At 37.2% G+C, this 26420-nt stretch overlaps 1 protein-coding gene across 1 annotated transcript in view; it reads right to left on the bottom strand.

The window, feature by feature from the left end:
• Nucleotides 1-23732, bottom strand: part of LOC133519534 (pickpocket protein 28-like) — a 42817-nt gene extending 19085 nt beyond the window's left edge. Inside the window, exons 1-4 of the mRNA XM_061853540.1 lie at nucleotides 23652-23732; nucleotides 22438-22541; nucleotides 3369-3467; nucleotides 122-203 (exon numbers count right to left, since the gene is read on the bottom strand). Coding sequence (XP_061709524.1) covers nucleotides 122-203; nucleotides 3369-3467; nucleotides 22438-22541; nucleotides 23652-23732 — 366 coding nt within the window. The remainder of the gene's footprint in view (nucleotides 1-121; nucleotides 204-3368; nucleotides 3468-22437; nucleotides 22542-23651) is intronic.
• Between the last annotated feature and the right edge of the window lie 2688 nt (nucleotides 23733-26420).

Raw genomic sequence — 26420 nt, 5'->3', positions numbered from 1 at the left:
AAATTTGCAGATACGTCTGCGAGCGATATTCAAATTTTATATTAAAGGAGAAAATGGAAAAAAGTTACGCTTCCGGTAAGACTTTTTTTTTCTTAAAATGTTAGAAACGAAGGATACGTACCAGCGCACCGTAGTTGATGGCACGGGACCAGCTGGGATAATCGTCGGGTTCGACGTTGAACACGACGGTAAGACCCGATGACCTGGAACAATCAGGTATCGCTGCTGTCACATCTAGCTACGGCGGGTAGGTGTGACAGAGAGCACACTAAGTATTCGCGTGCTGCAGCGTTTGATTCAACTTCAACTATAGTATAGTTTCGACATGCTATTCACTATAGTGTTGTTGCCCGAGCGTTTCCGGTATACTTATTGGATGACAGCGCCATCTTTGAGGCAAGAACTGTAAAACGAAGCCTCGACAGAGAACCTGCTGGACGTGGCGAAATTTGAGAAATGCAACCTATATACATCTGGACATACGAAAGCATTTTTGCCCAAACTGAAACGCTTCGGTCAATCATATCTGATGGCTACATTGGCTACTATATAACATGCTGCATTAAAGTATGAATATATTACAATTTTTTATACATAGGTATGGAACGATTTCCATTCGGTGAAATATTGCGTTTATATATATATCAAAATCAAAAAATCAAAAATCAAAATAGTTTATTAATACAGTGAAACTTATAATAAAACAAGGTTAAGTAAACTTATTCTAGTTAAACACTGCTAAATGTTGTTTCAAATTATAGAATTCACTATCAGCTAAAAATAACAAATTGCATGCTACATTACAGTTAACTACAAAGTATACGACAATTGTTTCTCTTGTATTTTTAACAATAAAAAATAATATTAAAATTAAAAATTAGTGCTAATCAATTACAAGGAACCAAGGCAAGGAATTTGGAGGTACTATGAGTACGTATTTGAGGAAGAGTACGTGTATGTTATGTGTTTGTGTGTGTGTGTGTGTGTGTGTGTGTGTGAGTGAGTGTGTCTATTAGTATGTTAATATTTTTTCTGTTTCAACATAATTTAGAGTGCTTAACCATATTTTGACTTTATATTGAGCCTCTCTTACCGAGCAAGTTTTAATGTCGCAATTTTTGTGGACTATCTTGTATACTGCTAAATGATTGTGTATACCAAATCTTTTAGCAAAGTGTGACTTAAGTGCAGAAAAGCTATTAAAGAATATTTGTACACAACCTTGAAGAGACGGTTTACGGTATTGTGCTATTTTCAGCGTAAATTGGACTGCTATTATATTTGCTTAGCTGTAAAAACATGGCGGACCGTCAAATTTTCCGGAAACCTTTTATGCCTACATTTTTTTTCGATCAAATGAGGTCCTAATAGGGATTTTTCCTGTACTCGTTGATTTTCTTTTATTTCGCGAGAACAAGAGATTTCCGGGTCCGGTAGATACTGTTTTTGTATAGGAAACCAGTGCCGGGAATATAGTAGGTGCAGAATTACCACAAACGCAAACCGGTAGTAGTCTAGTTTTAGCCACTGTCAAATTTCTGTTGCGATAAGTAAGTAGTGTGTGGCATTCACAAATTGCGGGCATCTTTCTCTGTCACTCTAATGACACCTTAATTGGAATAAAAGAGAAAGATGCCCGCAGCTTACTTTTATTTTTATCTTTGTTATTATTTTTGATGACCGGTCTGGCCTCGTTGGTAGTGACCCTGCCTATGAAGCCGATGGTCCAGGGTTCAAATCCTGGTAAGGGCATTTATTCGTGTGATGTGCATGGATATTTGTTCCTGAGTCATGGCTGTTTTTCAAATATATCGACGAAGCTCTTGGACATTTTTGACTTCAAAAAAAATTATGTATTTGACTGACACTAATCTTGACACATATCACTGAATGTTATCATAAACATGCCCCGCCAACAGCTGACACTTACCCAATATACAGTTCATTGCTATTAAAAAAAGTCAAGATTGGTTATCGAAAGTTTTGATTAGCTAAAGTAAGATTCTATATGTCAAATCTGAGCGGCATTGCAATTATGGAGGGGAGAGGTAAGGAGAACAATCTCTTATGGGAGAACTGTTCTAAAGTGTCCAGCTAGCAGGTGTAAATATTAGTTCGAAATCTCTGGTGGCGCAAGGGTCCCGTAAGGGTGGCGTAAGGACATGACATGAACTTACACGTTATTTACGGAGTGTGCGCCGTCAGTCAAAAATTTGTTCACAATGTATTGTGGGGGTGGTGGTGTGGTGTGGGGGTGTGTGAAAAGTGTCCATCAAAAAGCCTTAAGTAGGTGGCTACTTAAGGCTTTTTGATGGACACTTTTCACACACATAGATTGTTCTTCTTGCCTCTACCCTCTATAATTGCAATATTTGATGTTGTTACATACATATCCAAACTTAATGTATTAACTCTGGAGATTATACGTCTCTGTTATATTGTATAATATACTTGACTTGTTGGATACATTCTCGTCCTAATTACGTATTCTGTAGCATAATTAGTTTATGAGACTGTTAGCAGTCTAGACGCGTTTATTTATTTAGTATAAGTAAAAATCATTTTGACACTTGAAAAGACTTTACACCTCCAAATCTTATTAGTATTGGTACTTTGACATTGGGGACCTTTAACATCTCCAGATTTAATGTATTTTTAACCATAGAGACTAATACACATCTCTGTTGTATTGTAGTAATTAATTATTTTAAGATTATTATAATGTAATGTTTACATGCATATATATATTGGTTGCATTGGCTGCTGTTTTTATAAATGTTGTTATGTATTTTTCATGTCACTAAATGATGTTACTATAAATATTGTATTGACTTGTAAAAGAGCCCTTGAGGCCTATTTACATTTTTTTAATTTAGTTAACATGAAGCGCTGGTGGCCTAGCGGTAAGAGCGTGCGACTTGCAATCCGGAGGTCGCGGGTTCAAACCCCGGCTCGTACGAGTACCAATGAGTTTTTCGGAACTTATGTACGAAATATCATTTGATATTTACCAGCTTTTCTTGCTTGCTTGCTTTTCGGTGAAGGAAAACGTCGTGAGGAAACCGGATTAATCCCAACAAGGCCTAGTTTACCCTCTGGATTGGAAGGTCAGATGGCAGTCGCTTTCGTAAACACTAGTGCCTACGCCAAATTTTGGGATTAGTTATCAAGCGGACCCCAGGCTCCTATGAGCCGTGACAAAATGCCAGGACATCGCGAGGAAGGAATTTTGTTAACATGGGCGTTGCACCGTTGAGTGGCTCGCGGACCTCGTGGTCAGATTCTCCGTCACCGTCGCAGTACTCTAGCGTGTTCGTGTGGCAGGAGAGAACTGTAAACAAACTACATGTGAAACAGGGGCCAGGTACCTGCCAGACTCTGACGTAGCAATGATGGTGCCCGAAACGTGGTCAGATTCTTCGTCGCCGTCGTAGTACTCCAGCGTGTCATCGTGCGGCAGGAGAGAACTGTGAACAGATTATAGATTGAACCTCCTTGGATTTCACGGGCCTATAAATCCCGGTCTTGATAGGCTTGCGTGGGGATAAAGATCCAACACGTAGAGAGCACCCTTGGAGAGCTTTAATGTCATGTAGAACGCCTGCTGGAACCCGTTTCACAGGCCCAACAATAGACACCCTTGAACAGGTCGCAGCAGGCATTGGGACTATTGTAGTAAAAGTGAACAGTATAACGGTCTATGGATTGAAGTTTGGGAGGACAATGAGACTGGGATATTGCAAAGAGGTCCGGACACCAGCCATAACAATGTTTTCACTAGTTATTGAGGCAGGCGGTGACTCGCCGCCACTAGATGGGCCCCTGAACATGCCGTCGTGAAGACGACCAGGAGCAACACCGGTGTGAGCGGCTCAGGGGTGTTGAGAGGTGTACGTCGCTTTCTACTCAGTGGCTGATAACAGCCACTGTGCCAACTGGCGTCTTATGCAAGTTTTCATTTCACCCCAGGAGCATTTAGCTCTAACGACTTCTCTATGGACGGCCAATGAAGGCAAGCCAGAGCTGAAAGTCCTGCGGGTCCCGTTGGAGTCCACTCCGACCGACGCTGACACGCCGGAGACGGAGACCCTGACCGACTCTCGGGAGTACTCGGGTCCGTGGGGTCGTTACTTCCCAACAGCTCGCCACAAGCTGCCCTACGGATAGATTGAACCTTATTGTTAAAGCCATCGATCAGTTGATCGATGGTCAGTTCAGGCACCGTGAGTTTAGGTCGCATCTCGCTGAGCACTGTGTGGACGGCAATGATCTCCGCAGGGATATTATCATTGTTATTGTATTGTCACTTTTAGTTAGTTTTTGTAAAGTAAATTAATTGATGAGTTCGATTAAAAATAAAATTACGCTTTAAAAAAAACTATTTTCATGTTTATAAATCTTTTGTGCAAAAATAACCTTGGAAGCTTGTACTTTGCATCTAGTAGATAAGTCTATTAACCTATGACTTTTAGGCAGTAAGCATCCCGATAAAAATAAAATAAAATAAAAATAAATATTTACAAAAAATAACGGTGCCTATGTATGTGTTTTTTTTCTATCGAGCGAAATTTGTTTAATCAGCAGTGGCAGCATGGTTCCATTTTTATCGCTTGTCACTATGCCCGTCACTTTCGCATTTACCTACTTGTTAGAACGTGACAGGTACGGTGACAAATGATAAAGAGCCGACCATATTAGCCCTGCAGGTTTCGAATCGATAAATTTACTAAAGAAAGGTCTCAAGATTGCTATTCATATTATTGTGGCACTCGTTATCTGATGTACAAAAAAGCTACGAATTTTCAAAAACTGAACTGTCTAAACCCACTGCACCTTAAGAATGCTGTCAGTAACTTAGGTACAAAAGGACTTTGACGTAGAAGGATTGCAGCGGTGGCAGCATGGTTCCATTTTTATCACCTGTCACTATGCCCGTCACTTTCGCGCTTACATACTTGTTAGAACGTGACAGGCACGGTGAATTGGTGAAAAATGATAACGAGCCGACCGTCTTAGCCCTACAGTGTAGCACGAGTACGTGTCCGACCGAACATTAGCCTTTGGTTTCGGTAGGTTTCGGCATAAAAATCAGCTTTCGAACTCGAAAAACTCGATTCGCAGATAATCGATTACTTCGTTTTCGATTCCCATTCCTAAAGCACGCTTACAGAAAATGGAATTAAACGTCACAAATCGGGCCCGCCTTGTCAAAGGCAAATTATGTCAAAGTGGAAACGCGTGTACCTATAATATAATTTAATGAAATGAAGGCGTGTCCTTGAGCGAAAAATGTGTCCCAGATTATACAGTATGCAAATCCAATACGGGTAATAAATCAAATTAGACATAGAATTTACCTGTGTTAACATGAATTCAGAAGTTCATTAAAGTTAAATTTAATTATAACCCCGTAATTAATATTTGAAAATTAACCGAGCAACAATGTACTGCAAATATTGCGAGACATAACATGACATAATGTCATCGTTGAAAGTTACTTTCACGTTACTTTAAAAAGCTCGTATGTCGTAACTTTTGTGTTGATTTATATTGTGGGCCGAGTTATTTTGAATTGTTAATATTTTAATTGTATTTCTAAGCAAAAGTTATTTCATTTCATTTTGTTTATTTATAAATATAACATATTTACACGTCAAACAGTTCAGTTAATAGATTTACATTATATACCTATCACTTTATCTTAAGATAATTACATTTAATTTAGAAGAAATACACTTAGGTTAAGTTATTTTTAAAATAAGCCCACCAAAAAAGTAGGAGGTTGTCAATAATAAATACCTATACACCTAAGTACATTTAGTTTTATTATTATTATAGGTAGTAGCGGTGGTGGCCGAGTGGATATGACGTCCGACTTTCAATCCGGAGGTCGTGGGTTCAAATCCTGGCTCGTACCAATGAGTTTTTCGGAACTTATGTACAAAATATCATTTGATATTTACCACTAGCTTTTCGGTGAAGGAAAACATCGTGAGGAAACCTGCATACATCTGCGAAGAAATTCAAAGGTGTATGTCAAGTCCCCAATCCGCATTGGGCTAGCGTGGGGACTATAGCCCGAGCCCACTCGCGCATGAGAGGAGGCCTGTGCCCAGCAGTGGGACGTATATAGGCTGAATTATTATTATTATTATTATAGGTATTTGATATGTTAGGGTCAACGGGTTGGTCACTTGCATAAACTCTGAGACAGTGTAACACGCCAGGTCCATTAACATCAGTCTTCAGTTTTTTACAGAATATTGCGTTGTTTTTAGTCTCTTTTATGTTTAGGGGGACATGGTTATATGCTCGTTCCTACAACACAGCGCTGCGCGGGCCTTCGCCAGCCGTCCGTTCGGGGCTATCAGCAACGGTTGCCTACATAAGATTATCTCAATATACTTCTTAGGTCCTTTTTTTAAAAGAGGGGAAATGCGTTATGCATACCACCCAGGCGCGGGGACAGGCCTGGGATGGTTATATGGGATACTTTTTAGGTCCTATGCCAACCACCGGTCAAAGGTTTGCCCGTATTGAATTTACACACTGTATACATTTTGCAAAGCCTTCACTATTAGAAACTAAAACAGCGTATGAAGGTTATGATTAATTATTTTCAAGAAAAACAAGACCAACGGGATGTGAGTTTTGATACGAAATAACTGATATCAGTACCCCTAGCGTAAATTTGATCGACATCATAACGTGACGAACGCGTTTGCGTTAAGTCTCATTTTGTATAGGATTTTGAATTTCCAAAACGTCCCGCTTGGCGCGCTCTTTCTAAATCCAATACAAAATGAGACTAAACGCAAACGCGTACGTCACGTTTCGAAATCGAATTTATTTACACTAGGGGTACAGATTTCATAGAATTCCTACACCGTAACAATTTCGATACTTGATATAAATATATAAAACAAAGTGACTATTTCGGAAAATACGACAGATTTTGTTTTTGTACTAAGTCAAAGTCAGTATATTCTTTATTCAAATAGGCCCAGCAACAAGCAAGTTGGAGTTGGTAAAGTGATACCTGCAAAGGGAGTAAGGTTAAAATACGGGTACGTTTGGTTGGGAGGTACAGTCAGCATCAAAAGTAGCGGATGAATCAACGTGCCAAAAGTATCTGATATTCCGGATAACTTTTCCTAATATAGATAAATATCTAAAATTCGCGCTCAAAAGTATTTCTTTTACAGTCTTAGTTGTTCCATATTAAAGACATCACTTTTTGTTAAGCTGTTACAGAATGGTAGATACTTATGAAACGTTATTTGATCCGCTACTTTTGATGCTGACTGTACGTGTAAACACTAATCAATATGTAAACAGGCCCTATGTAGACCAGTTACACTTACTCCACAGCCATTCCTTACTTTCATGGGCCCATTTCTCGAATGGTATTAGACTAATAATATTAGTCTACGAACTGTCAAGTCGTATGGGTTTCCATGGCAACATAGTAATACACTATACACTATAACTATACAGATGGTCCGACCAAGTTAAGAAGGTCATCTCAGGCAAACTCCATCAAGCGGCGAGGGCTACTGGAGATCGAGACCGATGGAGACAAATCACAGGAGCTGGAAAACCACTTGGTTCAACCCTATTGTGACCACTTGGTCACAATAGGGTTGTTTCCAATTTTTTGAAACTTTTGTATTACGTTAAATTCAACTTTTACCTATAAAACGGCTTTAAATATGTCAAATTAACAAAATATATTTTGACAGATGCTTTCGCGCCCAAAACGCTCTTTGAAAATTGTGTGACGTCACAGTTTACGGTTTGACACAACTATGTACATACAGAATAAAATTTGATACTCAAGCCGTAGCCATTTAGTTGGTTGGCAAGCTGGCTACGGCTTGAGTATTAAATTTTGTACTGAGAATAGACAACGGAGGGGCCTCGGTTGATCGCCTAAGAACTGTCAACAGTGTCAAACCGAGAGTTGTGACGTCATCAGAATCTTCAATGCGTTTCGACTTGGGTCACGTGACGTGTGTTAAAAGATATTTTAAATTCAATATTTACAAAAATGTGCTCATTAGAGGTCCACTAAAGGTAGTTTAACATGTTTTTATTATCCATAAGAATTTATCGAGATTCTGTCCTAATGTTTGAAGATGGAAACAACCCTATCCTCAGTAATGAGAGACCGACAAAGAAGAAGACCGTTCGAGAAATGGGCCCCTGTCAAGTCGTATGGGTTTCCATGGCAACGTACTAATAATATTAGACTAATATCGTTCCAGAAATGGGCCCGTAGCCAAAGTCTAGTATAGGTAAAAAACTTAAGTAAGTCACCTGTTGTATGTAGTTGTGACGTGTTCGAATAGACATTTGTTTTGTTTGTGTGTGTCTTTTAAACATGTATATATATATATATAGTCCTCCTCATCGTTTTCGATGACGGCGACCCCAAATAAACACATTATGGACGTTGTGTAGCGTGAGCCCTAATGTGGCTGGCCAGGCCGAACTTGCTCTTAAATACTCTATTGCACGCGTGACAATAAAGTTGGCCAGCTGCGTTGAACGTGTACACGTAGGAGGGCTTAGGTCTCTCTTTCCGTAACTGGCGTTTTATTTCTAGGCTAAATTTATTTAAACATGTATTGTCTATTCGAACACGTCACAACTACATACAACAGGTGACTTACTTAAGTTTTTTACCTATATACTTATTGAATATTTACTTACAGTTCCGATACGTCGTTCAATGCAGCGTAGTTAAAGGCGCAACAGTGGCCCTCCCCTGTTTTAATCAGAGTGAATATATCCATACACTTCTTCACCTTTCTATTAAATTCGCAGTACAGCAAGAGGTTTTCGCATTTTTGGAGAACCTTAAAATAAGTGAATTATTTAAAACAGTTGAAAGAACTTTGGTTTTGAGTTCAGTCAATATACAATAAAAATTAAAACAATATTGCAACAAGCTATTTCTTCATCTAATTTGAAATTCGAATTTCTTCAGCAGAGTAAAAAAGTAAACGAAGCATAATAAGTTACAGAGCAAAATGAATAAAGTTTGATGTTGGTTTTTCCAGTTGGGGTGACAAAATTAGATTGAAATGGAATGCACGATAACAATGATTGCTACATTTTAATAAAAAGATACGATACGGTCAAGGAATTTGATTTCAGTACCATTTTTTCCTTTGTGACAGCTGCCCAGCCTCTTTGCGCTGCTAAAACAAAGACGCTTACGTTGGCTGGGGCATGTGCATCGAATGCAACCTTCTCGTTTGCCGCGACGTGTTTTGCTTGGCGCCATTGCTGATGCCAAGAGAAGCGTCGGTCGGCCAATGCTACGACATAAGGATTGCGCCAAGCGAGACATGCACGCCTTTAACATCCCGGTTCACAAATGGGAAGAGCTTGCCGAGGACAGAGTCAAGTGGCGCAAACTGATATTCGACGGACGTAAAATTCACGACGACGCTTGGTTTAAGACACTCGCAAGTAAGCCGGCCAAGCGTCATCAGCCTGACACCTGTTCGGCAGAGGCAAACTACAACTGCCAGGCTTGCGGGCGTGTTTGCCGCTCCCGTATTGGCTTACACAGCCATGAAAAACGTTGTCGCCCTGCCTGACACTGCTTGTATAGTCTGTAATAGACTCGAAGGCCAATGATGATGATGATGATGAGTGACAATAGTACCTATGAGGTCCCTAGCGACTTTCTCATCGATTGATAAGTATTTAAAATAAGTTTTTGGCAAAAATTTAATTTTTGGTACAAACTTTTATCGCCGACTGTACTTTTCTTTACACAGACAACTAATCCTCATCGAGCCAATTCTAAAAACCCCAAACACAATTAGGTGGCGTTGTTTTATCACAGGGTTCCTATGTCCACCTCTTGTCTCCATCATCAGATCAGCTCAATGGTACCGTAATATTGCATTGTCACCCGACTTACATATAAATAAATAAAATAAATAAATAAATAAATATTATAGGACATTATTACACAAATTGACTAAGTCCCACAGTAAGCTCAATAAGGCTTGTGTTGAGGGTACTTAGACAACGATATATATAATATATAAGTATTTATTAATACTTAAATACATAGAAAACACCCATGACTCAGGAACAAATATCCATGCTCATCACACAAATAAATGCCCTTACCAGGATTTGAACCCGCCCAAGTAGCATTTAAGTGTCGGTAAAATCAATATACCAGCCAATTTAGAACTTAGGGTGGTTTAAGGGACTTATAAGAGTGTCAGAGAAAACTAACCTGAGCTCAAGCTGTATAAAATCATTATAAAGGAATCTGCGTACGCAAGGGGTGTTATATCAGAAAATAAAAAATCTACTATAAAACTTTAAGTGTTGTGTGACACTTCGACCTAATTCTATCGTTAAAGCTGTATACAGGCTGTATTGTAGTATCAATTGGCACTTGTTGCTGTAAAAAAGTATCTGTAAACTCCGTTATAAAACTTTAAGTGTTGTGTGACGCTACAAGCTTATTCTATCATTTAAGCTGTATAGAGGCTGTAGTGTAGGATCACCTGGCACTTGTTGCTGTATAAAAGTATTTGTCAACTCCGATTTAAAACTAATTCTTATGGCGTAATTTTACACTATTATAAGTATAATGGTGTTATAACTTCTGTCTGTAAGGTTATTATAGAACTAAAAGAATAAATGACAGCTGTAGTACAGTTTAACGGATTATAATACGGATCTCTAACGGGAATTATAACTTATGTACAGAAAGCCGAAATACAGTCAAATGTATAAAAATATTCTATTACAAAGCTGATTTAAATCCAAAAGCTGTAGAAGTGACTCCATTAATTACATAGTACAGCTACTAAGATTATGATGCTCTCCAACTATCCTATAGGCTGTTTAAATACTGTCGCCATTTTACTATGAATAAAAACATATTTGAAAATATAATTAAAGATAAACTTGCAAATATTTAACAAAAACTTGTCATATTATGATAACCAGCTAAAATAAATTGACTTTAACCTTAGAATTAACATTAAAAGAAAAAAAAACCTTAACCTTAAAAACAAAAACTAAACTTATGTACCACTTTTAGATATTTTTGTTATGTTTTTCTTGATTATTAAGCAGGGGCGTGAATATTTTGCCAGAAAAGATACACATGTTCACAATAAATAATAATCGGCACTTACCAATAGTAATATAACTGCTCTCAAGATCCTGTATCTTAACTGCACTTTATTACTTTCCACTTATATTTGTCATTTGTCGCCATTACAAATATAACGAATGAACAGAAGACATTTTTAGACTTGAATATTTTTTATTCTATTGTAATTCTTCTTAAAAACCTATTTAAAACTGATATTCTTAAATCATATTTATAAGAGATAATCTGTAGTGCTAAGGTTTCCATTTACACCGAATTACAGCTATTATACAGCTTATCTATTGCTTGTACAGCTACTGTACAGCTACTGTACAGCTCTAATAACGCGAAAAGCTGTATAATTGGGGCCCTTTTTTAACTTATAAGGGCTGTATAAGCGCTTATACAGCTGTAGTACAGCCTAAATGTACAGCTTATAGTATTCAAATAAACTGATATACAGCTCTTATACAGCTAGCAATGCTACTTGGGCGGGACCATCAGCTACATATATATGCAAATTTTCAGCTCAATCGGAAACCGGAAAGTGGATCAAATTTAACTTGCAAGATTTGTGTGTGAAACTAAATAAAAGCTTGTAAAATAGGTACTTTACTGAGAACCCAAAAGGCTGCTTTAAACGAATCCGTACTGCAAATTAGAACACACGTGGGGAATGTAAACCGGTTTTTATTTGTATGAAATTTCGGTTAATCGGTTATTGACCAGTTTTTTGATACAATTAAAAACCGGTTTAAATTCCCTAAATACCCGTAACCTATGGTAAACCACAGAATACAATATTACATAAAAAACGTGCTTTAACTGGCAAATTTCGATTTTATATGACAAAAATGACCAACCTATAGGTGATTTTAAACTTCATTTCAAAATGACAGGGTTCAATTTTTTAATTTCTGATAATAATAAAAGATAATAATAAGGGTTAAAAGAAAACCAAATAGTTTAGGTAAACAATAATAGACCGAGCGACAAAATATTTATGCATAATATAATTTATAAATTACCTACTTTGAACGTTTATGAAGTGTCATGCTAATCTTTCGAATGGGATTGAATGTTGACCTAAGGACCCGGTTTTAGGGGGCAAAACTGTATCAATGTTACTAATTAATTAGTATTATGAAAACAAGCAATTCCTAATAATATTACTTTGTTTTAGCAATAATATATCTGTATATTATTTTGTAACCAACGTACACCTGTTATTGGCCTAATATTATGTAAAAATCCTCTAAAAAAATCTACGGCTGTTGTTGTTTTTAATACCAATAAAATAACTAACTAACTAACTAACTGCTTTGGCTCAGCGATCCAAAAAGAATCTTGGCCTCCGAAACGAGAGAACGCCACCTGTCCCGATCCAGCGCGGTTTCCTGCCATGAATTCGCATTCAGCCGACGCAGGTCCGCCTCCACGATATCACACCAGCGGTATAAAGTAAAAAATAAACGTTATTAAGAGGAAATACCAGTTGAGCCCCTTCTCAGAATTCACAACTTTATGTAAATATCTCCGTCGCGCTGACGGAGGGGCCCCTAAAATTACTGAGAAAAAGGCATTAAGGACAACTGCAGCTTAGGCAAAAAATCCTGCGTAAAAATCTCAGAAATCAAGGTTCCGTGTTGACATTTTCCTCCTCCTGGGTTCCTAGGGGACTATGGGCTAATGATCTAGAGTTAGAGTTCGAATCTCGCCCGAGACAGTGAATATTTGGAAACATTCACTGTTTCGACAGAACCAATCTACCCATGTATAAGTTTTTAGGGTACATAATAGATAATAAATTAACACACAAAGATCACATACAGAAACTGTATAGCAAACTCTCTTCGTCTAATTTTGCGTTATGTAAACTCAAACCCCTAATAGACTCAGGAACTTTAAAGATGGTCTACTATGCGTATATTCAATCCCTACTAAAATATGAAATAACTATATGGGGCAATGCATCGGATATTCAGAAAGTACCAGTACCTACTATAGAAGCGTTTTGTGAGGGTAATGTGCAAATGTCTTTTTGGAAAACTAGCCATAATGACAGCAATCTCGTTATTTATCTATAATTCTTTGCTAGAAATTAACAAACAAGCAGACTTTCTTCAAAAATTATCTGATATACACAATTATAACAGGGCGTTTACTTTAAGATCAAGATGTTTAATAAACTGTCATTAGAAATAACTAACCTCTCAACAAATAGCTTTAATAATAAAACATCTAATTATTTTAGTTAACTGAATATTTAAACTGTGATATTGATATAAAAAACTTTGCATAATGTTAAGTAATTAAATTGAGTTAAATTGAAATGAGATTATTTAATAATTGAATTGCCAAATTATTGACGATCATAATATAATTTACATTGTAACTTATTGTTATGTTTATTTAATTAAATAAACTAAACTAATTTAACTTCTAAATCTAATAAAATAAGTTTTAAGGCCCAATTTCGGTGTACCTACTTTAGTTAAACATGTTTAGACAGGTACATATATTCAGAGTTCTCATTCGAAGTATACGTTTGCTTTAATTAATTTGAGTTGAAGGCACATGAAAGTCAGACTCGGAAAACAATTACCAGACTATTTTTGTTCTGACTAGAAACTGTTATAAGACTGAGTGTATTTTCCTTTAACGGACATACTGTTAGGAAGTATCAGAGATTACGGAAAATAGAATCCTGTCATTTTGAAACACACACACACACACACACACACACACGCACGCACGCACGCACGCACGCACGCACGCACGCACATACACGCACACACACACACACACACACACACACACACACACACACACACACACACACACACACACGTATTTTAATATAATACCTCGTTTTCTAGTATTCATGCAATGCTCACCTCTTCCATAATGGTGTCCATGGTGTAGTAATATCCCTTTAAGATGTTCATTATCTCCGTGGCGTTGTTCGCATAGGGCGTTATGTTGTGTTTCAGTTTCGGTAAGTCTTCGAGAAACTTATTAATCTCTTTTTTCGTTCGGTTGTGTCTCTTTCTAAAAATAAATAAATATTACGAATTTCAAATTGGCTTGGTAGTTCCACATAAGCTCAAAGGCTTAGGTCGTCAAGGGCTTGTGTCGTGGACTTGTGGATACTAGACGTGGTTAGAGAGAGTGGATCAGATACACTTAAGTAACGGAATTAAAAATTGCCTACTCCAGAGCACACAGTCGCTGTGGCCGAAATCGGTCTAGAGAGCATAATCATCACTAGACGAGGATATGCATAATGGGATCGTGCATGGTGGGGGTTTTCCTTACGTAAAACGATCCCAGCGCATAAAGTGGTAAAAATCAGAATTAATTGCGGATAGCGTCTTTAACATTTCGTAGAAGTTACTCCTGAAATATTCATTTAAATTGTAAGGGACCATTTTTATCTGTATGAAATGCTTAATATAACTAACGTATTTTAGTTGATAATTATTAATACTGTATCCGTGTAAAAGGCTTTGCAAATGCCACATACAATGTGATCTTTTTCTAGAAGTTAAGATTGGGTATAGTAAGTTATCCTTAAAAGGTAGACATTCAACATCACGGATTTTTTGTAGACCCATGAAAGAAAGACAATCCCACCACACATTGTGTTGTTATCGCTCAAACGGATTAGGCAGCGTTTTCGATTAAAGCTCCTAGCCAGCGTGATTTTTTCCGATTACATCGTTATATTTCAAACAATTTACACAAAACCTTGACAAGTTATATACTTAAATCTTCCTCAAGAATTACTCTATTGATAGATGAAAGTTGTATGAAAATCTGTTCAGTAGTTTTTAGTTTTGGAGTAGTTTTATAAGATTTAGTGCATTGACGTTTTCCCCTAGACTTGCGGACGCTAGGTTGCGTGAAAGTCGTGCACATAGCGAATATATAAGCACACACACACATATATACACATATGTTATATACAGAAAAATCCATTATTCAGGAAGAAAATGTATGTGATAAACACATAAATGAATGCCCTTACCAGGATTCAGAATTCGAACCTGGAACCTCCTGCTTCATCGGCAGACTAAGCTCGCAGGCCAATTCGAACGGCATTAGAATGATATTTTAACCATTTTATTTAATTATTACTTGTCCGTACATGTATTGGCGTGGGATAACTAATAAAATAACATGATTCAATTCAGTGTACGTCCAGTCAAGGTATTAAATATTGATACGGACAAAGTGACAAAAATATGTACACACTACCTTAATATATAGCGAAGTCTGGCAACGACGGGCTACACGTGTCGTGGGGCAATTTTTCCTCGTCTATCTGTAGCTGTATTTATGAATATTAAGATTGAAAGGATTTGAAACAAGATAAAATATAATATTGTTCAGTAGGCTTTCAATATTTACTGTCATAAGAAAGGCCAAGCACCTGGTCAAAGGTCCGTTAAAGTTGCAGTACCTCCTCACCATAGTGGTTATATCTCGTCTTCCTTTACTGTTCAAGCTATGCGTCTCTGGAATGCACTTCCCCTGACAATTAGACAAGCCCCAAGCAAGTTTGTTTTCAAACGTATGCTTCACAAGCACCTGCTGAGTGCAGCACAAGTAAGTTAGTCCTCCTCCGCGCATATGCATAGTTCTTATAATATTTATGTATATTAATATAATATGTTATATTTATGTATATCTAGTCTACAACAAGTCCGTCAACAAGTCCCTTAAGTCGATCCTTCGCGTTTTCTGGCCAAAAACCATTCGAAATGAAGACCTATGGAGTATATGCCGGCAAACTTGATGAAGAAATTGCGACACGGAAATGGAGATGGATAGGACATACTATTCGAAGAGGGGAAACGAATAATGCTACCATAGCTTTCGCGTGGAAACCGCCGGACGGAAGCCGTGGCTCCGGGCGTCCTGTACACTCTTGGCAACAACGGTCCGTCCTAAGAGAGTTACGAGCGGTCGGGTTGAGCTGGAGCGAGGCCAGAAGACGAGCTGAAGATAGGAAGGCGTGGCGCGAGCTTGTGAAGGCCTTTTGCACCTCTGGGGTGCTTTAGGACAACAACAACAACAGTCTATATATGTAGTCTAAATAATGTTATTAATGTCCAAAATTGTAAATAGTTTTTCAAAATTACTTTTATAGTTGTCATTTCTTCTGAATTATTTTTCTCACTGAACCCATCATTCGAGAATTTCTATTTTGCCCTATGGTTGACTGGTAGAGAATGACTTAAGGCATTAAGTCCGCCATTGGTACTTATTTTTATTGTGCAATAAAGTTTAAATAAAAAAAATAAAAAAGGCCTGGCTTTTCAAAAATTGCATATGCTGTATAATTTGGGACCGGTACCGCCGTGGCCGGGAGGCCCAGAGGTCAAGGGCGTTAGCCACATAAGCTGAACACCTCGGCCTCGCCCTTTCCGGCCTCGGCCACTTGAAGGAAGGCTTCGTCATTTTTTCCTTAGTATATGAAATCTATTTCAGCTTACAAGAAATAAGATATTTTATTTACCTACTTCAAGGCGATATGCCTGAACATTATGAATAGTACTGCTAATAATGCTAATAGTACAATGCTATAAAAGCCAGGAAATAGGGACTGTTAATTCTTATCCAGGCAGAATATAAACAGTTTTTTTAATAATAACCTAAAAGTTACATGAACAGCGAGCTACAAAAGTACGTACCCACTTTGTGAAAGGAAATCTCTCATGGTCACTTTACGGGAGTAAATACGCATTTTGTACGAAAACCTTACACGTGATTCTGTAGTCAAGACAAAGTTTCGGTGCGTTGGTGGAAAACCAACACAGTATAAACTTATTCAATTACTACTACCAAATATCGAACTTATTCCGTTTAGCCAAAGGCGATCCCCTTGGGAATGGCTAGTTAAAAAGTTTGGTACCTACCTGCTTGGATGGATTGAAATACTTGAAATATCGATTCGAACCGTATGAGCATAAATTAACAACGTATATATTGGCTACGTGCGAAGTGCATGGTGGGGGTAAGTAAAGTGATCGCAGCGCATGCTGTGGTAAAAATTGGCATAAACAAAGGTTAACGTTTTTAACGTTTCGTACAATTTATTTATGGCTCGAACAAGAACTTTACGATTACTCGTCAGATATTCATTTAAATTGGATGGTGTAAGTGGGTGACCAGATCTGATTTCTGGTTTTAATAACTAAATAATAAATATTATGACATTATGACACAAATTGACTAAGTCCCACAGTAAGCTCAATAAGGCTTGTGTTGAGGGTACTTAGACAACGATATATATAATATATAAATATTTATAAATACTTAAATACATAGAAAACACCCATGACTCAGGAACAAATATCCATGCTCATCACACGAATAAATGCCCTTACCAGGATTTGAACCCGGGACCATCGGCTTCATAGGCAGGGTCACTACCCACTAGGCCAGACCGGTCGCCAAAAGGTTTTACCGGACAACTGCATTGAAAATACGGGATTCGAGGTTAAAATATGGGACACACAGTTCTTATTAAAAATTAACATTCATTTTTTAGGATTCCGTAGCCAAATGGCAAAAAACGGAACCCTTATAGATTCGTCATGTCCGTCTATCTGTCCGATTATGTCACAGCCACTTTTTTCCGAAACTATAAGAGCTATACTGTTCAAACTTGGTAAGTAGATGTATTCTATGAACCGCATTAAGATTTTTACACAAAATCAGAAAAAAAAAACAATAAATTTTGGGGGTTCCGTTTTTTGCCATTTGGCTACGGGTTAAGTGGATGTATTCTATGAACCGCATTAAGATTTTCACACAAAAATAGAAAAAAAACAATAAATTTTGGGGGCTCCCCATACTTAGAACTGAAACTCAAAAAATCTTTTTTCATCAAACCCATACGTGTGGGGTATCTATAGATAGGTCTTTAAAAATGATATTGAGGTTTCTAATATCATTTTTTTCTAAACTGCATAGTTTGCGCGAGAGACACTTCCAAAGTGGAAAAATGTGTCCCCCCCCCCCCCCGCGTAACTTCTAAAATAACAGAATTAAAAATCTAAAAAAAATATATGATATACATTGCCATGCAAACTTCCACCGAAAATTGGTTTGAACGAGATCTAGTAAGTAGTTTTTTTTAATACGTCGTAAATTTAAAAAAAAATTTTTTTTCATCAAACCCATACGTGTGAGGTATCTATGGATAGGACTTCAAAAATGATATTTAGGTTTCTAATATAATTTTTTTCTAAACTGAATAGTTTGCGCGAGAGACCCTTCCAAAGTGAAAAAATGTGTCCCCCGCCTCCCCCTGTAACTTCTAAAAACCAGAATGAAAAATCTAAAAAAAATATATGACATACATTACCATGCAAACTTCCACCGAAAATTGGTTTGAACGAGATCTAGTAAGTAGTTTTTTTTTTATCCGACATATAATTTAAAAAAAAAAATTTTTTTCATCAAACCCGTACGTGTGGGGTATCTATAGGGATAGGTCTTCAAGAATGATATTTAGGTTTCTAATATCATTTATTTCTAAACTGAATAGTCTGCGCGAGAGACACTTCCAAAGTGAAAAAATGTGTCCCCCCTCCCCTGTAACTTCTAAAATATCAGAATGAAAAATCAAAAAAAAAAAATATGATATACATTACCATGCAAACTTCCACCGAAAATTGGTTTGAACGAGATCTAGTAAGTAGTTTTTTTTTAATACGTCATAAATGGTACGGAACCCTTCATGGGCGAGTTCGACTCGCACTTGGCCGCTTTTTTATTACTAAAATTTGCATGGTCAATTAAATAACCTAAACAGTTGCTAAATTTCTTAATGAAAAACTTTAAAAAACAATATTAAATATTATAAAACACTACATTTTTCCTATTATCTGGAAAAGAGAATGTGAAATAATCTAAATAGGTATTTTTATCACTAAATGCCGGTGAATCATAAAATTACGGGACATTATTACTGTCCCGTATTGGTTTCGCCAAAATACGGGACAGTGAAAAAATCGTGCCTGAAATACGAGACAACCCGTAAAATACGGTACATCTGGTCACCCTAGGTGTAAGAGACCATTGTAATCTGTATGAAATGCTTAGGGCCTGTTTCACAATGTCCAAGTAAAGTATTGGATAGCTAATTGACATAACATAAATTAACTGCCAGATAAAATTTCCTACAAAACTTAGCACTTTATCTACCAGTTAAGCTTATTTGAAGATTGCGAAACGTCAATGATGACTTTATTTGATGTACAATGAAACTTAACCTATAATACACCTTATTCTCGAACAATTTTTCACCAAAATGGATGCCGTTCAGCATATGCCGATGACTAAGATCCTTAGCCATGGCGCTGGTTTTCAGAGCAACCAGAGAGAAAAAATAACTAAACTAAGCTAGAATGTGGGAGAAGTTTATTGTCTTCCTACTTAATGTGATTGTAAATATTTTATAATGTTAATTTTATTGTAAGTTCTGAATTATGTATTCTTATTAATGTACCTTCTTATAATCATAAAATCGTTGACATTCATTAATTCGTCTTCTTCTTCTTCCTCGCGTTGTCCCGCCACGGCTCATGGGAGCCTGGGGTCCGCTTGACAACTAATCCCAAGATTTGGCGTAGGCCATAGTTTTTACGAAAGCGACTGCCATCTGCCCAACTGCTGCCAACCCAGAGGGTAAACTAGGCCTTTTTGGGATTAGTCCGGTTTCCTCACGATGTTTTCCTTCACCGAAAAGCGACTGGTAAATATCGAATGATATTTCGTACATAAGTTCCGGAAATCTCATTGGTACGAGCCGGGGTTTGAACCAGCGACCTCCGGATTGCAAGTCGCACGCTCTTACCGCTAAGCCACCAGCGCTTCAACATTCATTCATTCGTGTACCTAATGAAATAATTTATTAAACATAATTTTAATTTCAATTTATGTTCTTCCAATATGTTAAGATTGGGCAACAAAAAATACGTGTCTGTTATATTAGACTACCTACTCTAAATATAGATCACACAAAATAAAAGAAATCGGAGCAAGACAGTTGGGTAGCTTTCCTTGTAAACCGATCTTGTCCTATAATATTTATTTATTATATCAATCGAATAACATTGTTTAATTCTGTGAGTTTGTGTTGATTCATGAGCAATAATTTATTTTGTTTACCAACAGTTTCCTTATTCGAACCTGTTTTCTGTTATCCAAATTCCTACTTTTTTGTGAATGTATTTATTTTAAGAAAATGTGTATATTACTTATTTTGGCCTCTTTATAATTAAAAAAGAAGTGCTATTTTCGGCCGAATGATAGATGAAAGATCCTTTAAGACAGTGATTAGTCGTGGGTTTTTGTTTGATGAAATACTAAATGGAGGATACAATTTCAGATAAAATTGTTAGCCCTTCTGAGCTAAGAAATTTGTTATAATAATACAGTTTTTTTATGCTGGCGTAATTGGTTTTTGAATGCATCATAGAATGTTAATGATATGTGCGTAGATGCAAGAAATTGTTCTAACAAAGAACTAACAGTTTCCAGTGTAGTGTTAAATACAGTGTTCAATGTGGGATAAGTTTGGATTCCCAGGACATGGTTTTTGGACACGCTTGCAAGCGTCAGGTTCTGGACACGCTTGCAAGCGTCAGGTTCTGGACACGCTTGCAAGCGTCAGGTTCTGGACACGCTTGCAAGCGTCAGGATCTGGAAACTCGTGAAAGCGCCAGGATGGTAACACGTGCTCTCCGAACACGCGACGTCGGAGCTTAGATCATCACTCTAAATTTGGTCTCCGTGGACTTGTAGAATAGCTTATTATAGTAATACCAAGAATTATAGTATTATAATGAAAATGTTATAAAAAAATCTACTCGTCGACTTTAATGGTTCGAGTTTCGACCAATCACGTGTCGCCGTGGTCGAGAAAAAAGACATTAACGCGTTACTATTTAATGATATGAAGTGTGTTGATGATTTTTTTACTTTATTTAAATTTTCTGAGATTTAAATTAATTATTTAGGTTGTACAGTCAGCATCAATAGTAGCTGATGAAACAACGCACCAAAAGTATCTGATATTCCGGATAACTTTTCCAAATATAGATAAATCTTTAAAATTTACATTCAAAGTATATCTTTTACCGTCTTAATTGTTCTGCATATAGAACCACCATATTTTGTTAAGCTGTTTCAGAATGGTAGATACTTTTGAAACCTTGTTTGATCCGCTACTTTTGATGCTGACTGTACATATAGTAGAAAAAGTATTGGGCAGGTAAAAACGGAAATTCATTAAGGGGGAAAAAGGAGTGGGAATTGCAACTATTCAGCAGCCGTGACGTCACTGCAATCAGTGTTGCCACTCTCAAATATATAATTAATATGCTTCGAATAACGGTAAGAAGCTTAATGCTTTAGTTGACTCGTAGAAAATGTGTTCGTATACCGGTTGTTTCCCGTAACACGAGCAAATAATTAAACCATATATTGTACTCCTAAAACGATATAGCTTTTGATTAACAAGTTTCAAAAATTATGAAATATCTTTTTCATACAAATTCAATATTGTTTTCAATGTACGCTGACGATCAGTGTGTACGTTGCTTGTCACGCTACAAACGTAACAAAATTCGCAATACATTTGCGTCTTAGAGTTAACTTCAATGTGTAATAAAAATATAAGTTATTTTTAAAAGTTGCTGAACAAATGTTGGTGAGTTGGAGGAGTACAGCCTACAATTTAATTTATTGCTTCTGTTCCAGGAAACACGCGATATAATAGTGATATAATCAAGCTTGTACCTTATTTAGGCCCCTTCTATCGCGAATGTATAAAATTGGCTCTATAACGTGTAAATGCAGAACAAAAACTGCAGTTTAGCATCAGATCTTTCTCAAGGTGACGCATCGCTAAACAATAAAATAGCTTGCTTGCTTCCCAAAACCCGCGCTCATCCCGATTCTTTGCGCGTAGTGAATTTGCTTCGGGGCTAGCTTAGTCGCTGTATGTGTTTTTGATACACAAAAAACACAAATCTAGAATGGCTTATAGAAGTTGTAGATAATTTGTAGAGTGCAAAAGAGACGTTATCACGTATATGAATATTTCATGAGTGCGAAAGAGGAAGACTACAAATGGAACATCATGATCATTTGAGCTTCACAGTGGCCGTTAGCGCCCGCTTAAATGTACCAAAATGTAAGGTTGGCGGGCTGGCAAATACGAAAAGCTGAATTCGGGACGTTGAATACGAAGTTGTTTACGAAGTAGCCATACTCACAAAAGGTTAGCGATATTGGCGGTCTCTCTCACGGAGACCATGTTCATGTTGCAGATGCTGATACAGGGAAAAGGCACCTGGTTCACCTGGCAGGTCGAGTCTACCTAGAAAACGATCAAGGTCATTGTTACCAGTTCTCCTAGACTCTACTCCTCCTCACTCCTTTTTTTATTATTATTGAGTTGTTGCGGGCCTTTGAGTGCCACGTCGACCAAGACGTGATCTATTATGACAGCCCTTTAAAGTTCATTACTAATGCCCGTGGAATCCAGGAAGTTCCAGATTATTTGGGCCGTAATGTCCTATACCTCATAGGGTTGCAATGCATGCCGCCTAAGTAGGTACTTCTTTTAGACATTAGTGGTCCACAGGAACTGAAAATGTCCTCACTCCTTACCAAACCCTCCTTACTCAATACTATAAACCCTCCTAACTCCTTATCTAATTTTGCTAAAAATAAGGGTTAAGTTTGGGTTGGCGAAAATACGTACCCTAAATTCAAAACTAGTGCATATCGGTTTTTGCTCAATGTTTTTAAGCAGTAAAGTATTATTTTTCGAGCTGCTGAGGTAAAAGTATTCCATCATGTAAGTATCCAGGGACGAATATGAGGATAACGTTTATATGAAGAAGCGATCATCCACAATCCCCTACGTAAAAAGTTGCATTTATAATACCAATTGTTTTATAAGATTCTATCGTATCGTTGTCAGAAGTTGATTATATTATGATACCTTTTTATATTACGATAGTGGCAATGGCAAACTAGTATACGTCCCGCCTGATGTTAAGCAGTCCGTAGCCTATGGACGCCTGGATCTCCAGAGGTGTTACGCTTTGCCGACCCTTTAAAAAGCTTGTACACTCCTTTTTTGAAGAATCCTATATTCTAGATCCTCGGCAAAACCTCGGCAGGAAGCTGATTTCACAGCCGGAGCGTCCGCGGGAGGAAATTCCTCTTAAACCGCTCAGAGCGCGACAATTTAGGTTCTAGGGTATGAGGAAGAACACCCTGCCGACGGCAAACGGTGCGGTGATAGAAAGTGGCCGTTGGCATCATGTCAAACAATTCTTCAGAGGACAGCCCATTGTACAAGCGGTAGAACACACACAAGGAGGCAGTCTCTCGTCTCTCCTTAGATTTAAAGGATCAATACCGCTTCGAGATCGTCGACGACCTTCTACCCAATTATAGTATAACGTACAAATCTTACCTTAGTATATATTTGGTCACTACGTAACTTTTCTTGAATGATCACTATGAAAACTACAGTTCCAACAAGAGTTGTGGCCATCGCCATCCACCACAGTGCTCTGCTTCTTCCTGATTTCAGTTGGAATTGATTTGTACCATGAATTGTAGTGACATTTTCTAAAAATGTGCTTTTAGAATTTTCTTTAAAGACTTTTTGCGACTTTTCTTGTTCTGTACGCCATTTAAGACCCATGTTGCTTAGCCTGGTAAATTAAGTAAACAATAAATTATTTGTCCAAAATTTCAGTTTTGATACAAGCTTTGCACTGTTTTATCACAAAATTCCTATGTCCTCCTGTCTCCATCATCAGATCAGCTCGATATCAGAACATCGGAAAACGGAAAGTGGGTCAAACATAACTTGCAAAATTTGACCCGTACAGATATAGTTTCATACATTGCAAGTTAAATAAAAGCTTGTAATATAAAATTGAAAATTCTAAATAAGAGATTCAACAACGCTTGTCACGCTTAATCGTAGTGAAGTATCCAACAAATAAATCAATGTTTTTACTTCAGTAAAATAATTTAAAACTACATTGGTCACTTTTTAATGAATCTAGTCTCTATAATTCAAAAAGTTAATGATAGTTTGACTTTTAAAAAGTTTCAAAGAAATTAAAACTGCATTAAGTAAAAAACTTATGAATTTTGTTGAAACAAAAAGTAGAAAGCTTCCTTATAAATATTGGGTATTAGAAGGTTCTGTAGATTTGATAGTCCGAGATCTGTTGTCATTTGATTTATACAGAATATTTACTATTACATTCCTCTCATGCGCGAGAGGGCTTGAGCTATAAGTCCCCACGCTAGACCGCACGCGTGTGAGAGGAGGCCTGTGCCCAGCAGTGGGACGTATATAGGCTGAATTACTATTATTATTATCCCCTTTATTTACCTCATTTCTTAGGCTAGGCTTTTTACAAAATACGTATATAAAAATAAAATATAAAAACACTTACAAAACAATACAAAAGATATAAACACATTATAAAAAACCTAACCTAGGGTGCCGCCAGCAGCGGGGCAGGGCCAAGCTGCCGGTGGTCAGGGCCGCAGAGAGAAAACCGCCGGACTAACCGCGCCGTGTCCAAGATCACCGCCTTATTATTATTATTATTTACTTTATTTGTTTCTGTTTATTATCGTCGTGCAATCTTTTATATAAGGTTAAGATAAATGAGAAAGTATTTGTTTGCACCACCCGAACCGGCAGTCGAAAAGCCGCTCCTATATTTACATACGAAGTCACGTTCTCATTTTAAATTGGCATGAACATATACGTAACATTTTTATGGCTGGTACCAGTTTTATTCCTAAAAGATGTTAAAAAGTAAACGCCCGTATAATGGAACAGGCACCAGTAATGGGATGGTATATCCTGTAAAATAAGTATTTATCATCAGTTTCTAAACACTGGTAACGTTTTACCTTAAATTTTTATTTATGGCTCTTGCCATAGAGCTACTTAAATTTGATATTTCACTGATTTTCCTTTGTTTTACGATTAATGGTGCCATACATCCCATGAACTGGAGCAAAAAACATTTTTATTTGTTAATAATAGGTACCTATGGAAACCTATTGCAGTATCTTTCATTAAATACATAGGTACAAAATATTAAGGACAAATAGTTCATTCAAGTTTTAAAGAAGTAGAAATTTTGCAGATGTCGGTGAAATATCAAAAATACTCCTAACTTCTCTTAAATGTCCCATGATTGGTGCCGTTAACCTAACAGACCTAGCTCTTTTTTTTTCATTACAGTTTCGAGCAACGAAAACTAAAGCCAGACATAGATATATATTACGTAAATGTTTATGTCGAATTTCGTGTTATTTCAGAATGTAGTATTAAAATGACAGCGTCTAGGCGGCGGTTATGTTCGTATAACTCTTATAATAAACTGTTGCCCTGTAATAATAAATCGGCCAAGAGCATGTCGGGCCATGCTCAGAGTAGGGTTCCGTAGTTACTCTTCCGTTACAATAAGCTAAACTGGAGCTTAAAGTTTAGTAGATTATTAACCAAGGGATGAACTGTGGATGAACTGTACGTCTTTTTACTATGAAGGGGAAACTTTTTGCGATAGCTCAAAAACAGCTAAACTGATCATGTCCGCTATACTTTTCATTTGTTTAATGTCTTTCTTAAGCTCTACTTCCACGATTATATTCATGTTTTTTGACGTATGGTTCAAAAGTTAGGGGGGGGGGGACATTTTTTTTCTTTCGGAGCGATTATCTCCGAATTTATTCACTTTATCAAAAAATGTTTGTTGTAGACCCCTATTATTTTTGAAAGACCTTTCAAACGATATCCCACACTGTAGGGTTGAAGCAAAAAAAAAAATCACCCCCTCTTTACGCGTAGGGGCGGTACCCTAAAAAAAAATAGATTTTATTCTACGACTTTGTCGGCTTTATTGATTTATAATTATATCCATGCCAAATTTCAGCTTTCTAGCACTAACGACCACGGAGCAAAGCCTCGGACAGACAGACAGACGGACATGGCGAAACTATAAGGGTTCCTAGTTGACTACGGAACCCTAAAAAGGATTTGCGAAAATAATCCAGACATTTGAAAGCTTAGAAAAGAGGCTGTATTAGGGCTCTATAAATACGCCATTCATTTCTTCCCAAAGGTCGCTATACAAAACAGATTGCCAGTTAAGTGGAGGCATTCGATCCTTTCACAACCCATTGATTTAGTTCCAATCTAATC

This window comes from Cydia pomonella, chromosome 7 (genome assembly GCF_033807575.1).
Source record: "Cydia pomonella isolate Wapato2018A chromosome 7, ilCydPomo1, whole genome shotgun sequence".
NCBI lineage: Eukaryota > Metazoa > Arthropoda > Insecta > Lepidoptera > Tortricidae > Cydia > Cydia pomonella.
Note: the sequence above shows the minus strand (reverse complement) of the source record. Positions and strands in the feature narration are given on the sequence as shown.